General features: G+C 42.1%; 1 protein-coding gene and 1 long non-coding RNA gene across 2 annotated transcripts; one reads left to right on the plus strand and one right to left on the minus strand.

The window, feature by feature from the left end:
* Positions 1-901: 901 nt before the first annotated feature.
* On the minus strand, positions 902-6,401 carry GINS3 (GINS complex subunit 3). Its single transcript, XM_080411088.1, has 3 exons — positions 6,214-6,401; positions 5,503-5,736; positions 902-2,894 (listed from the first exon to the last, which is right to left on the minus strand). The coding sequence occupies exons 1-3, from the start codon at positions 6,385-6,387 to the stop codon at positions 2,664-2,666; spliced, it is 639 nt and encodes a 212-aa protein (XP_080267214.1). The 5' UTR covers positions 6,388-6,401; the 3' UTR covers positions 902-2,663.
* Positions 6,402-7,137: 736 nt separating this feature from the next.
* On the plus strand, positions 7,138-12,670 carry LOC308073191. The gene is made up of 2 exons (XR_013931936.1): positions 7,138-7,276; positions 8,660-12,670. It is a non-coding gene; the product is annotated as an uncharacterized lncRNA (long non-coding RNA).
* The last annotated feature ends 2,208 nt before the right edge of the window (positions 12,671-14,878 follow it).

A 14,878-nucleotide genomic window follows, 5' to 3' on the forward strand; every position in this document is an offset into this window, starting at 1 on the left:
CAGAACACAGAAAAGCATGTTACACCCACTAGAGTTCAGTTCCCAAAGCCAGTCTTGCAAAGCAAAACCACCACATCAGATTTTTTTAAAGGTCTTACTGCTGTTTATTCCTAAACACTGAGGGTTACTAAAAGTGACATTGCCTACTTACAAAAAGCCAGTGACACTGAGGACTACCTCAGGGATTTTTTTTCTTCCCATTCTTAAAAGTAGCTGCATAATTTCTTGGCAAATGAGCAACCATCTGCTTGATTTTTCTCCCAGCAGTAAAGAAGAAAAATGTTCTTACAAATGCAGAAAAATGAGTTTGGATAGTCACCAAAACCAGTCCAGAAGTTGATGAACTACTGGTTTTGGTTATAAACCAACTAGATCTCAAAGTCATCATCTCATTAAAATAATCCTTCCAATTAAAAAATGCTTCTCATCACAGGTGGATGAAAACTTGCTTTCCTTGCAGCAACACAGCTCTGACATGCTACATGAAGTCTATGCCACAGCGCCTGGAGTAGTAAGGTACAAATACAGACAGTCAACTCCTACCTGCTACCCACCACTCTACAACAAAGTCAAGGTAACACAGAATCACCTCCATCCCCTTGTGTTTCACAGAAATGCAATTTATAAAATCAATAGCTTATTGATTGGTCGGCCATGTCTCACCCATGACTTGAGCAAACAGCTATTACCCACATGGGATAAGTCAAGACAAGAACTACTCCTACACACAAACGACTGCACAAATGTAGCTCCCAACCGTGTTACCTGTAAGAGAGGGGAATGGTATAAGCAGGATTGCATTATCTGTCATGGCCAGTTTTTAAGAGACCTGCACTTTCTGACCTATGACTGCTTTTCCTGCTGCAAGGCAATTAACAACAGACATTTTACATCATGAGCATCCCCTTACAAAATATTTATTCCATATAAAAATCCGGAAACTGACAAAAGACAAAGCTGCATGAAAATGCACAGACTATTATGTGCCATTAAGGCATTAAGTGCAGCAGCATTTGATCTTTCATGTACTTGAAATACTTCGTTAGGCACAACTTCCAATTAGTCTCCTGTGGCAGGACAGCTGGCCCTGTGCAGCTGAGGCAGAGATGCCAAGGTGCTTGTGAAGCCAGCACACTGTCCCCTCTCACCACCTCCAGAGGCAGAGTTTTCACTCCTCTGCCCAAGGAATGGCCGTGCACCCTTTGTACTTGAGGTTTCCAGTTTAAAGTATCCAAACATCCAGGTGCATCTGCAAGTCCAGTTAACAACTCCTCCAAGATTTGGATCTTGCTGTCATCTCCCAGTGATTCCCACAGAAGAGGAATCACTCAATACCATTACACTCTGGTTCCTCCACTTAAGTACTCCGCAAGGTCCACCTTCTACAGAATCTTAGAAGCATCTGCAGATAAGACATCCACAAGATGTCAAATACCTGCCTCCAAAGGGCAACCACCTTGATGACTATGGGAACTAAGTCCTACAGAGATAACCATCTGTTCTCTGCCTCCAGTCCAGTGAGATTTCAGACAATCTAGGTTTAAGGGCATCCATGTGGAAGGATAACCACTGTGTTCAGCAAGTTCCAATTCCAGTTCACTCCTACTGGCAAGAATGACATTTACTAGTATCACTTTGCTAGGATCATTCAAATGGATCAGAAGGAAGGAAACTCAGCTCATTTGCTCTGTCCCTTCTACTAACCAAATTTAGTAATCAGAAGAACTCCTCATGGAAAAACAGATGGCTCAGAGGTTGCTAATGGGGGAGAGCTTTCATTAAAGTTGTTGCTTCCGATCTGGTCTGGACTAACTCTTTGTTGCCTCCTCTGTAAAACAAGTGGAAGAGCTTTAACAGCCATCACAGAAATGTGTCCATCATAAAAGTCACTCACATCAAACGAGAACATTCTTCACCCCCTGCAGCATCAAGCTGAGAAGGGCCGAGAGAGAGAGAGAGAGAGAGAGAGAGAGAGAGAGAGAGAGAGAGAGAGAGGATGAGGTGGCACTTGAGACCTGCATGGCCACTTCACTTGCTACATGGGTTAGAGGAAGTATTTTTCTCCAGGGCATTAACACTGTACAAACGTCAGCAAAGAAAAACATTCCAGCCTCACAAAGAGTCTGATCTGCCTCCATATATAAGAAAAGGGAAAAATTCAATGCAATTTTTACCACTTTTTTTTTTCCCCGCATCATTGCGGCTCTCCAAAGAACAGGGAGCCTGGAAACAGCCGTTCCCAGGAGGCTGGAAAGGGAAGGGCAAGATGAAATACATAGAATTACACTATTTTTCCAAAGGGATCTGGTATTGTAAATATACATTCAGAATATAAAGAATAATTAATATTAATTACCCTTGTACAAAATCCTCTCATACCCTTTCAGCCAGGTAGTAAACACTTTTAACTGAAAATCCTCAGGAGTGCTACGAGTAAGCTAGTAAGCTGAAAAGATATTCAGTGATGTGATGCCATCTATTTTTCACACCCTTGCCATTTGCTTTTAAAAGTTGCACTAGTCTGATCCAAAGACATTATAGAGAATAATTCCCATTAACGGACAGGGAGCCTGTCCTTCCCAAAGCTGAGAGATCCTTCTCCTCCGTGACAGGCAGACTGTAAATCTCTGTGTCGCTCACTGTAGCTGCATGTTCTTCAGGCTTTAACCATCCATATCTGTGAACTTTCTTTTCCCATAATTCTGGATCAGACTGGAAGCTGTGATTTGAGAAGCCTGTCCTTTTTCCCAGCACTGGAAGTCATTCAGCCCTTTCTGGCCAGCTTGAAATAAAGCTCGCTCCAATTCATCCAGCCGAGCCACCAGCGCTGATGTGTCTTCGTTGTAGGCATTCTGAGAGGAGTCCATGATACGACGAAAACGGCTAATAAATGTCTAAAGAAGATAAGCAAAATTACTGACAGGTTAACACAGAGGCTTCTTCAGCTCAAACGCTAGAGGCCTAAGCTTTCAGGACTGAAAAGCCAAAAGTAACTAATCAAGAGTCTGCAAAAAACATAACACTTATTAACCCTGGATATGAAGACAAACCATTTACTTCTGCATGAGCTGAGAGAGCAAGTGCCCAATATACTGGATGGGAAGCAAGCACAGAATTAGATTTTGGCTGCTTCCTAATGACAGGCTTGAGCAGACCACAGGGTATAACACAATTATGATACATTCCATCTCACTTCATAAGCAGTCATTGCTTTAGAGCAGGTGAAATCAATCTCGTACCACAGCAGCTGCTGCAGGAACATCAGGATGCAACTTGTGAACAGCCTGGAAGTCAAGCCAAACTGCCATTTTCAGTATGCCAAGAAAACACTCAACCATTAAAAAAGTCAAGGAAACAAATCTACAACTAATAAATAACATTTTAAAAAGCTAAGCAACAAGACATATTTAAGCATCTTTATTTCTCTCCCTCTCTTTGCTTTTGAGAATTAAAAAGAAAAAAGGGTCAAAAGTGTTTGAAAATTGTGGGTTTTATTTCAGAAGCTGATTTTACAATCATCAGAACTGTAGTATTTTAGAGATTTACTCACAGGATAAATATATTATAAATTAACAACTGTAATTTTGGCTTTTTCACTAAATAGTTATACTTCACATTTATAGTCCCTGAATATTTGGGAGAGGGAGGTTTTTTGGCATTTTGTTTATTTTTGAAGTCAGCACAACTCCCCTCTCGTTTGCTTTTAATAAAGAGAAAGCATACCTTGCGTGCTTTGATTTTTTTGTCAACAAGTAGTATGTGCTAATGTGGCTTTTCTCCCCCAAGATGTCCATTAGCAGAAAGAGAAAAGGCAAGGAAAGGTGTGGTCACTTCCTCAATGCAGAAAGCAAGCTTTCAGTGGACAACTCCAACAAAGCAGCAGTGCTCTAAAGCCTCTCTGCATCAGCCTTCATTTAAAGAACAGTGGAGGAAGAATGAAAAAGCCAATAGCAATCACCCCAGACTACTCAGAGCTGGCTGAAGAAATAGCAGAGCTGTTAGCGGTTAACTTTAAAAGCTCACTGAGCATGGAGTCCGGAAACTGGCAAAGATGGTATCTATCTTTTTAAAGAAAGGGAGGAAGGACGAGCCAAGGAATAATAAATCCATCAGTATCAATTCCTGGAAACATACTGGAACAAATACATTATACATAAGCTTCTGCAAGAAAATGGAAAGAACAGTAACAGCCAGCATGGACTTGCCAAGAACAAACTTTGCAAGACCAGCCTAGTTTCCTATTCTGGCAGGACGCTAGGACTTACAAAGGTAGGAAAAGCAGGAGACAGGCATCTGTCATGGGGCATTCTTGTAAGATTTAGCTAAAGTACCCACAGATGGCCAGTAAAGACAATTATCCATAGCTCATCAGGAGGGAAGAACGTCCTGAGTGGAGTTCAACAGGAGTCTATCTGGAACCAAGTACTGTTTGATATATTAATTAAAAACTTACTGAAGGAACAAAAGTTATGCTTATTAAATCAGCAAACAATATGCCAAAGAAGGAGGGATGGCTGGAAGCATGTTGGGGAGCAGAACTCTTAATTCATAATAACCCTGGCAAATTAGAAAGATTGTGTGAAAACAATGGGATGTAATTCAGCTGGGACTAAAGGTTCTACATTAAGGCAGAAATAGGGAGCCCATACAAGTGCAGGAAGAGGAACAATTGTCTGCATATGCAATCTGTGCCATCTTACTGTGGACTGCAAACAACTCCCATCAATGTTATTGTATCATGAAAAAGAAAACCAAGATGCTGCACCACAAAGAGCATTGTGGCCTACATGATGAATTCACAAAGTAATTTTTTTGTTTTCATCAGCACAAGTCTTGAGCAGGACACTGCATGCTGTTCAGGGCACTGCACATCACAGCGGATGCAGATCAACTGGAAAGAGATCAGCAGTGCACAGTAAGGACAATCAGAGATTAGAAAGCATGACCCACACAGATACCAGATGAACTGGAACTGCTGCAGGAGGGAAGAGAATAATCTGTCCTCAGCATTTACTTTGTATGAAACAAACAGAACAGAGCTTGTATTGATGCAAAAAGTTTTAGACATTAGAGGAAACCTTCTAAGATTAGGAAGGCAAAGCTTTGAAACAGATTGCCCACAGTAGCATGAAGTCTCACCATTAGAGCTTTAAAAAGAGGACAGAAAAATAGAAATAATAGAGGGTGAATTAATTGTGCCTTGCAGCACAGGCACAATTAAATTATCTTACATATCCTCTCATCTTCTTTTACAGGATTTTATGATATACCATATTTATATTGTGGAAACTCCAAGCCAGAATTACACTCTTGGATACATACTTCAGGCTTCCAGCACTAGACTGTGCAGTTGTCAAAGGGGTCATCCTATACCTTGATCTAGACATCCATGTTCAATCCAGAAGTCATTTGGATTAAACCAGGATATTTTTCCTGAAGACTGCTAAGCAGCTGGGAACAACAGGAAGAAACCAAATTTCTAGACTCAGTTCAGATACTTGCCTGCAGGATAGTCTGAGCTATCTCAGGATTCTCTGGATTGTCAAAATTCAGGAGCTGGGAGCCAAATCTGTAGTAGTATGGCCCCATTTTATGCAGATCAACCACATTAGCATCGGCGCTGAACACCGTCCTCCAGGCTTCCTTGTAAATCTTCGGCAGTTCCACCGAAATGATTCTTCTTTTGCTGTCATGCAGGCCTTTGGCGAGCCACAGGGGTATTTCCAGCTTTGAGCCCTGCACGAGTGAGAAAACCCCAAAATTGTCCTTTTGCCACGAAAATATGGGGGCAGCATCCCTGGGCGGGATCAAGCTCTGCTGGTGAATGACCCAAGAGTGCAAACGTCAGCTTTGCTTTCAGAACAGTTTACTACAATTGTAATATAAACCAGACACACTTTAGAAGCATTAATTATTACTGCAAGAGCCTGAAAGTGGATTATTTTTTTTTAAATGATGCTGTACAATCCAGTAACTGTCAGGTGATTAAACAGCAGAAGAAAAAACCCAAGTGAACAGCGGCGAGCAGCAGCCGCAGGCGCGCAGCGGTGTGCGGCCACCCCAGCGGGCAGGGGGCGGCTGGGCCCCGGGCCGCGGCAGAGGCCCGCACCGGGAGCGCAGGCCCCGCCACCGGCCCGGGAGGGGGGGCGCGCCCAGCCCCCCGCCCCGCGCGGTGCCTGCTGGGAGCTGCGGCTCTTCCCGCCACCGCGTTACCTCAGGGATCGTGTCGCCGGTGCCGGCCCCCTGGCCCAGCGCGAAGGCCAGGCGCGGCAGGGCGCTCTCGGCGCGGCCCGGCAGCTTCTCCTGCGACATCAAGATGTCGTCCAGCGACAGGAAGTTCTCCTCCAGGCCCAGCCCGGGGCCCACCGGCAAATACGCATCGGCCATGCCGGGGCGAGCGGGTACCGGAGCCGCCCCGGTGCCTCAGGGCTTCCGCCGCCGTGGCGCATGCGCCCTGGCACCGCTCGCCGCCGACGGCCCGCCCCGCGCTGGGGTCCGGGCCTGGCCTGGCACGGCGGCGAGGCCGGCACGGCGGCGGCTCTGCTCTGCACCCGGCCGGCCCCGGGCAAGCCGCGCTGGGCCGAGCCAAGGGGATGCCGGGCCTCAGCAGCCGCCGTGAGCTGCGGAGCTCTGGGCCTGGCGCAGCCTGGGCCTGCCCGTGCCGCCGGCGGCCCGCCACCAGCAGCCTTGATAGCCAGGGGCGGCTGTGGCAGCGGCTCTGGCTTGCTTTTGGACTGGGCCTTGGACAATTCCTTGTGGCCACCATCCCCCCTGGATGCCAGCCTCGGCCTTGCAGGCAGACCTCTGTAAAAGGGCTATCTTGAAGGCATATCTCGTCTAAATACGCTGTCAAGACTGAATTTACAGCAGTGAGACTTTGGTGGTTGCTCCCTGACGGCATTGTGCTCTAGTCACGGCCAGTGCTGGTGGCTGAAAAATTCCCTGTCCTCTGGCCAAACCTGGGGGCAGAGCAGCAGTAACAACCCGCTGCTGCAGTGTCTGCCCCCTGGCAGGTGGAGGGATTGCCCTGGTGCATAAATACGTTCATGAGTTTGCCTGTTAGCTGTATGAAAAGCTGAGCCAATGCCTCTCATGCAGTTAGTTATCCCCGTGTTTCCTTTCTGCAATTAAGGATGTGGGTCATCTTGCAGAGTACAAGATCAGGCTGATGGATGTGCCTGTGCTGAGTGGGCAGAAGTCAGTACCGATGAGCTATGTATACCACGGATTTCAGAGTGAGGCTACATCCCAAGGAAAATTATTTCAGTGCTATAAAGTAAGTATTGGAGTCATGTTTTGAAGGCAGAATCAAATAACTAGTTGTGTGCTAAATCCTGGGTTTGATTGTATAAGCATAAAAACTGGTTACCCCCATTTTTACTTGAATTTTACTTTGTATTAGACCTGACCTTGTGCCTTTTTTTTCTTGTTGTTTTGTTGTTTCAAAATTAGTTCATTTTTCATCATGTTAATTTTATTTTTTGTTATTCCCTAAGCTGTATACGCTGATAATATTACTCTTTCTATATACAGTGGTCTACAAAATAAGATTCAAATAATCTAGTAAATATTTTGGTCATTGTTGTGCTAAGGAAGAAAAACAAACAATTGGGCAGGATTGAAATGCAGAGACCTGACAATGTCCCTGAAAAATAATGACAGTTATTTATAGAGGGGTTGATGATTTGTTTAATGACATTTTCAGTCCATGACTAAGGCGTAAGCTGATGCCTCTTCAATTATCTTTTAATGCTTATGACCTCAGTATTCTTCATGCTGTTGTTTGCTCAAGCTGCATCCATTGTGATTTGATATTGTTTTGTCTTCATTAATTAGCATGCTGGTACTTTAATATCTTTATCAAAGTCAAACCCGTGCAAAAATAATCAAATTTGCACCATTTCATTAAATCTTGCACTGTTTTATTTCATACTAAGAAAATTAAAGCACAGACAGCGGAGACTGAGACCTTACAATGATCTACTTCTGTCACTTACACATCCCTTGGGTACCGTGGCAGGGTAGGCTATAAAAATCCAGCCAACAAAGAAATGGCAGACTTTTTGTGAACTGTGGTGTGCTGGATTTGCAAAAATCCAAATGCCATTAATTTGTTAGACAAGCACCAGAAATAGAGACCCAGGAGCAGAAGAAATTCATTCACATGTGCTTGTCAACGTGACGCCTGCACAGTGCTGATTTTAGAATGCTCCCTTTTTTCCGTTAGTCAGGTATGTTAAACAGTGACAACAGCTGTAAGGGAAAAATGCATGCAACTGAAAAGAGATTTAATGTAAAAGATCTTTTCTTCTAAGATGCTGAATTTTCATCTACGGTACAGAAAACAGACATTACATTACAGTTAGCAATGTTAACTATTGTCCCGTGTTGGTTTTGTGGTTTTTTTTTAAGGAGAGATGAAGTCTTTCTGTTTGGAGAAGAAATCCATCTATGCGTGCACATGTTCCAAATGAGTTAGAGCAACTTCCAAAAGCTTTCTAAAGGGCAGTTCTGATAAAATTATGATTTGTTGAATTGGATTAGTAGAAATACGACCTGCTTAATCAGGTTTAGGAAACAAATCTCTATGCTAAATAAGAAAGCTTGCACTGTGAGCAAGAGGAGAGAACTATGCAAATGGATTATGCTCTTTTTCTAGGGTGCAGAAGTAAGACATCTGGAAAAAGAAAGAAAAGCACCTTTTCCCTGTGTCCCAATGTCTCAGCCTGTAGCATGTGATACTGAAATAAGGCACAGAGGTGAAGAAAGCCTAAGGCAAAGAGGGAAGAACACAAAGGGAAAGATGTTTACACTTAATGAAAAACCAGTCAAAGAATTGTTCTTGTCTGAGGATTTTAAAGAGTGATGGGTTTGGTAGCCAAAATTATGCCTAACTACTCTTTTTTTGTAGTATATTTGCCTTCTCATTCTGAGAAAGGTACTAGACAAGTTCTTATTCTTGAACACTTGTGTGTGAATCTTAGTATAAAAATATGAGCAATGAGCCCAGCATCCTAAACCCTATTATATTTTCGTAAATAAGATTCCAAGACCTTCCTGAAAGTATAAAGGAGTGTTCTGTGGCATAACTGAGCCTGTTTGTTTGTTCTTGGAGGATTTGTAAACTGGAGATTTCATTCTCCTCTTGTGTTTGTGTGAAGTCAAAACCCTTTATGTCTGCACTAGTAGAAGTAGTCTGAGAGGGGACTCAGACCCTGTAGCTTTACAGAGACAAAGAATAATAGAATCCCTCAATAACCAGATTTAAAGAAAGGATCAAAAGTCTGTAAGAAAAAAAGAAATAAAGGAAAGAGATGTTGAGAGAAGGTGGTGGTGGAGCAAAAGAGGCAGGAGGCAAAGGCATATGCCAAAAACTGAGTAATGACAGCAAAATACTACAGAAGTAGGTTTGAGCTGCGATGGGGAAAACCTGAATTACTTCTAGGTACAGCAGATAAATTCAAAAGATTGCAAAGTATGGGAAAGAATGAAAACTTAGAAACCAAATGACATCCCATCTGTGTACTTAAATCTTGAATACCACAAAATCCAGCCAATTTAATCTCTCTAATAAATTCAGGGGAGCATAATTACGTTACCTGCTTCTTCTTGGGACACTCATTTGATCCGAGCAGGATGTCTGTATGTATAGCAAATTTGCTGAAATGCATCTGTTACCGAAATCTCGGAATAAAGAACTTATCGACACCAATGTGATGTAGATAAGCAGACACTTCTTTATTAACGGCCGGGTGCACGAGTGAGTCATCTCACGATCGACGCACACCAAGTTTCAAAACCATACACCTTCTATAGGACTTAATCATACATATTCATTAAGTAATCATGCATAAACATAGTATTTCCCAAAAATCATTAAGATACTCCCCTCCCATATCCAATTCTGCGCAGTAAAGGTTAGAAAGGTCTAGAAATGGGTCTGGGGTATTATTCGGGTAGGTGGTACATGAGTCGGTGGTCGCGATACCCCCCGCCAGAATTACCTTTTACCTACATTCACTGTTTCTTGGCAGGTAGCTACGAGTTGCTTCATTCGACTTCCCCCAGTTCCCATTAATTCTACATTTTGACATCTCAATACATTCTCCTAGGCTACACGTAAACACTGTATCCAATATTGCATTCAATCATGAAACTTATCTAAGTTCTAAGCATTCCTACTACATGATTCTGACCCTTGGTACGGGGCTGTACAGAGGATTTCATAGTAGCTGTCAGTTGCTATGCAAACACAAATTCCACTAAAATAGTTCCTATAACTATATTCTTAATCAAATTAATCAAATGTGGTTAATTAATTCTAACTTATAGCAGATATGTAACACGTCATGACAGGATGTATATATGATGTTATGACAGAGTTAGCTGATACTGCCATCATGGGTAATTTAAGTAACATTAAATACATGAAGAAAGACAACTGGAAAAGCTGCAGGATGTTGATGGGCGTAGCAAGTACCACTCCTTGTGACCTCTTCTTAGATTACTTTTTAAGGTCAAAATGAGAGAGAAATCATCAATCTCTTCATATTGGACTAAACCACAGCACAAATGAAGGTTGATATTCAGCCTTTGTCCCCTCATGCAGAATCTCTATTACCATACAGGATTATAGTATGACTTGCTTTCTTAATTTGTGTTTGTTATCAAGTAATCAGAAATACTGGCAAAGTTTTTCGCTGTCTTAAGATCCCTAGATGAGACAACTGACTTCAGTGGAGCCAGAATCTCACTGTCTAATCCTGGCCGAAGGACCCTGAGTGCACAAGTAAAACCCCGGCATGTGGTGTGCACACTTCTGAGGCAGAGCGTTGCGTTTTGTGATGTCCAGCTGATAGAAGGCAACACGTTATAGCACATACACTTCACCCACACCTCTGGGCCTTCTGATGCTACTTAGATCATTCCTTTCCCTCCTGGAACTTTCACTCAACAAATTTGCATTTCCTAATCAGTTCAATTCCCTGCAGCAGTGGGATTTATTATTTGTAAGTAATGTCATACTGTATCTTTGATACAAGCTTTTGCAATCTCTTTGTTGTGCAAATACAGCCATATAACTCAACTAAACTAATTGGCTTCGGTAGGATTATCCTAAGAGATGTAAGTGCCACATTATATGAATAAATACTGCTCTCCAAGAGACAGATTCTGCAGTCCAGTACAACTTTATTTTTTGAAGGAAAAGGGGTAGCAGCACAAGTCAGTAGTTAAACCAAGATGCTAATCACTTTCCTGTTCAGTTTATCTGCAGACATGAGAGACTCAGCAACACTATTAACAATACACCATATTCATATTTACATCTCAAATTGTCGTTCCTTTTCATGTGGAGGAAGGGAGAAGGATTGTGTTGCGTTCTGCAGATAGGAGAGCAGCCACAGAAGAAGTAAAGGGATTTAGGGTAACCCGGCATCCCATGGGAAGGGTCATCTGGCTTCCAGCTTCTAGCCAAGGGTGTCTTAGCCAGAAGGCAGTAATGTCAACAGGGACTCTGTCCAGCTTGTACAATGCATTTCAAAATCTTTTAGGCACCTATTAAAAAGGAGTACTGAAGTGGTAAGATAAACCAGGTGCTATAGCTGGTATTGCAAACAGCATTTTTGACAACCAAAGTGAAAACAGAAGCATTCCTTGAACTCTTCAATATTTTTTTCCAGCCGTCTTTCACTGTGTGAAACTCTGTTATTATGTGGGGGTGGATTCAGCAATTTCCAAGACATTTTTAACTTGGGTAGTTTTGCTGGTAAGTGGAAAGTCACAAGTTAAATCAGAAGCCAGCATTTGATGAAGGCTTCTTGTTTTAAGTAGGGGTGCCATGTTGCTAAAACTTTTTTATAATTTAGATGGGAATACTGCTGCAGTTGTTGATGTTCCTTCCATTTGGAGTTTCCTAGATGGCAATTTACTATTGTTTTTGTTTAGAAGTGTGGGAAGATGGTAATTGTGATAACTACCTTCAGCAGGAAATAAAGAAAATTGCTGATTACTGCATAGAGTTCTGTATCTGCAGTAAATTCAAATGGGGTGAGACTTCGCAAACATTTGGTGTTTCAGGGTGACTGTGATGATGTGAGTAGAAAACCACATGTATTTTGATTTAATTCACATCCACTCACATGAAGTCGATGAAAGAAAAGTACTGCGTTCATTCTTGAGAGGGAGACCCTTTTTTACCTTTAAAGTACTGAAGCTGCTGAGCAAAACAAATAGTCCTTTCTACAGTATAAAATATTAAACATCAGCAATTTCCTTTTTCTTATGTCTCATCATTCTCAGAAGATACCCTAGGAAGATGTTGGAAATTATGCTCTTCCAATTAAGTTGCATGCACTCCAACAGTATTCCGCAAAAGGCTGCTTAATGTCCAGAGACAAAAAACATCTAATTAATCAGTCTTTGTGCACAGAAGAGAGCATTATATTTTTTTAAAGAAATTACATAAAAACTGGAAACTGGTGATGTGTTCAAAAGGAAGATACAGCGGTGGGGTGATGTATGAGCTTCACTTTCTAAATGATGTTGAGCTTTTTTTCTGAACTATCCAGGACATGTCCAGTAAAAGCAAACTAAAATCTGCAAATTTTACCCTGTAAAGAAAAGATTATTCTTTGTCTTTCAGACTCAAATAAATAATTGTAATATCTAACTACTGATATTTTTAATATTTTTATCTTTGTATCCTGATAATAATTTTCTTCATTGTAGGTTCTCACTCTTATTTACGTTAGTCTGGAGAGTTTTATGAAGTGAATGAGTTCCTGAATGAAAACACAACTACTTATTTCTGAAGATCTAGAATAAGAGCTTGAATTCTGAATTGCAGGGAGAGTAGGTTCATATCAACTCACTTGTGTGTAATCAGTAAGTTAGCAAAACGTGAATGCTACTGATTTCTTCATTCATATTTCTTTTATCTGGCTTGCTCCCCCCTCCCCCTTCATTTGCCATGTTGTCTGTACCAGTGACTAAGGATCACTAGCTGGAGAGGATGGCAGTCACCTGCATTTCAAGTTTTCAGCTGCCTGTGCTCTTTGAACCATGGCTTCAGTGTTAACAGCGTTAGTCCTTCATCTGTCAGCATTAGATGGAGTGGATGCTCATATTCTAGGGCTCTTAGGAACAGAATCTCCCTTTGCTTTGTCAGAGTTTGCTCCTTTTGACCCATGGCTTACTCTCTTTGACCAGCGGAATCTCTGAATACCTTACATCTGATTGCCTCTTGGCTGCTGCTTGTCATTTCTGGACCGTGGATATCTGGTCCGGCTGTCTCACGTTTTTGAGGCATGCTAGAATAGGAAAAGATGCAAACTGTTTCTCCCCTGATCACGTACAGGAAATGAAATCTGACAGCACCTTGGTGGAGCACACTGCATCATGTCAAGAAGTAGAGAATCTTGCTCATAGCTTGTGAAGAGGTGTTTTTTCATCCTTCTATGTAAAGCAGTGCTATATAAATGTCACGTTACACTGAATACATACCAAGAATTTGACTAGTATAATGTGATTATAGTCGGAATTAGCACACCAAAAATTCTATGCCCCAGTGGGAAAGGCTGTTAGTATAATAGCAACTAGGAGGTCCATGAGGAGCAGAGCAAAACCAGAGCTTCTTGCTTGCATTCCTGGCATCTTCGGGAGACAGAGAAGTAGCTGTTGTGAACTAGAGGGAAACGTTTAAGAGGTGGGCTGATAGCAGCATTTTCTGAGCTGCTGAAAGGATGCCTGTGGAGTCCTGCGGGATCCATCCTCTTTACCCAATACCTCTTGCCAGACCAGGCAAGGGATCCCACGTGGTGGTGTGGGGACAGTCTGAGATATTAACCCTTGGAGTCAAAGGATTAAGAGGATGATGCAGTTCGCTTTGAGCATCGCATCTGGAAGAAGTCCAGTGATTCACAGTGCAGGGAGAATGCGAAGAAGAGACAAGACAGGCAGCTTGCATTTTCTGACTGTTGAGTGGCTCTGTAGCTCTGAGACCATCCTGTCACAGAAAATCCTCAAATCTGACAGCTTTTCTCTTTCAGGCATGGACTACTCTTTGATCCTATAAATTTTATCTTGGTTTTCATTAAACACCCCTGTAAGTGGCAAGTAGTGTAGCTCATTGCCAGTGAGTCAGCAGAATGCAAGTGTCATCAGCTAAATATCCAGGAATGTTACATTCGAAAGTGACAAAACCCCATAAGGTATTTTCTCTGGACTTTGTAGCTTGCACTCAGTAGCAGGCTTTATCACACAAACCCAGCTGTGGTTTTGGGGGTTTTAACCTCTTCTAGGAGAGACTGCCTATCTTTTGATTTTCTCCCTTTTTTTTTAATCCTGTATTTACAAGCAGAGCTAGTAAAATAAAAGCATTCACTGGGGAAGGTTTGGAAAACCTAGAGTAATCTCATTGAGATGAGTGATGGCTTCAGACCTTACTGTCAAAATATGGAGTCCAAAAATCTGTCTCCTTCTCACAGAACTTCAGGGCCAAATATTTCCATGGCATAAATAGATGTAAATCCACTACAGAAAGTGCAGTTATATCCATTCACCAATGGTGGGTTTTTTTGTTGATAGCATCTTTCAATATTACAATTAGCAGTCTTTAAAGAGATCAAAACCTCCTTTGGTGCTTCAGTGCAAATGCTTTATTTTTCTTCTCTTTTGACTAATTGTCTCCATCCTGACGCCTCTGAGTGAATTAAGTAATGTGTCATACGCATTTTAGCTTTTCTCTTTACTTCCTTTCTGACACTTGTAGGCAGTACAGAGTTGTTTCTCTCCTTCATTTCTGAATGCCCACACTTTCATGGCTTTCTGATAGAGATGTCAGACTGGATGATAGTTGTTTTTACTTCAGGTGGAACAT

The sequence above is a fragment of the Falco punctatus genome (genome assembly GCF_963210335.1).
Source record: "Falco punctatus genome assembly, chromosome: 14".
Taxonomy (NCBI): domain Eukaryota; kingdom Metazoa; phylum Chordata; class Aves; order Falconiformes; family Falconidae; genus Falco; species Falco punctatus.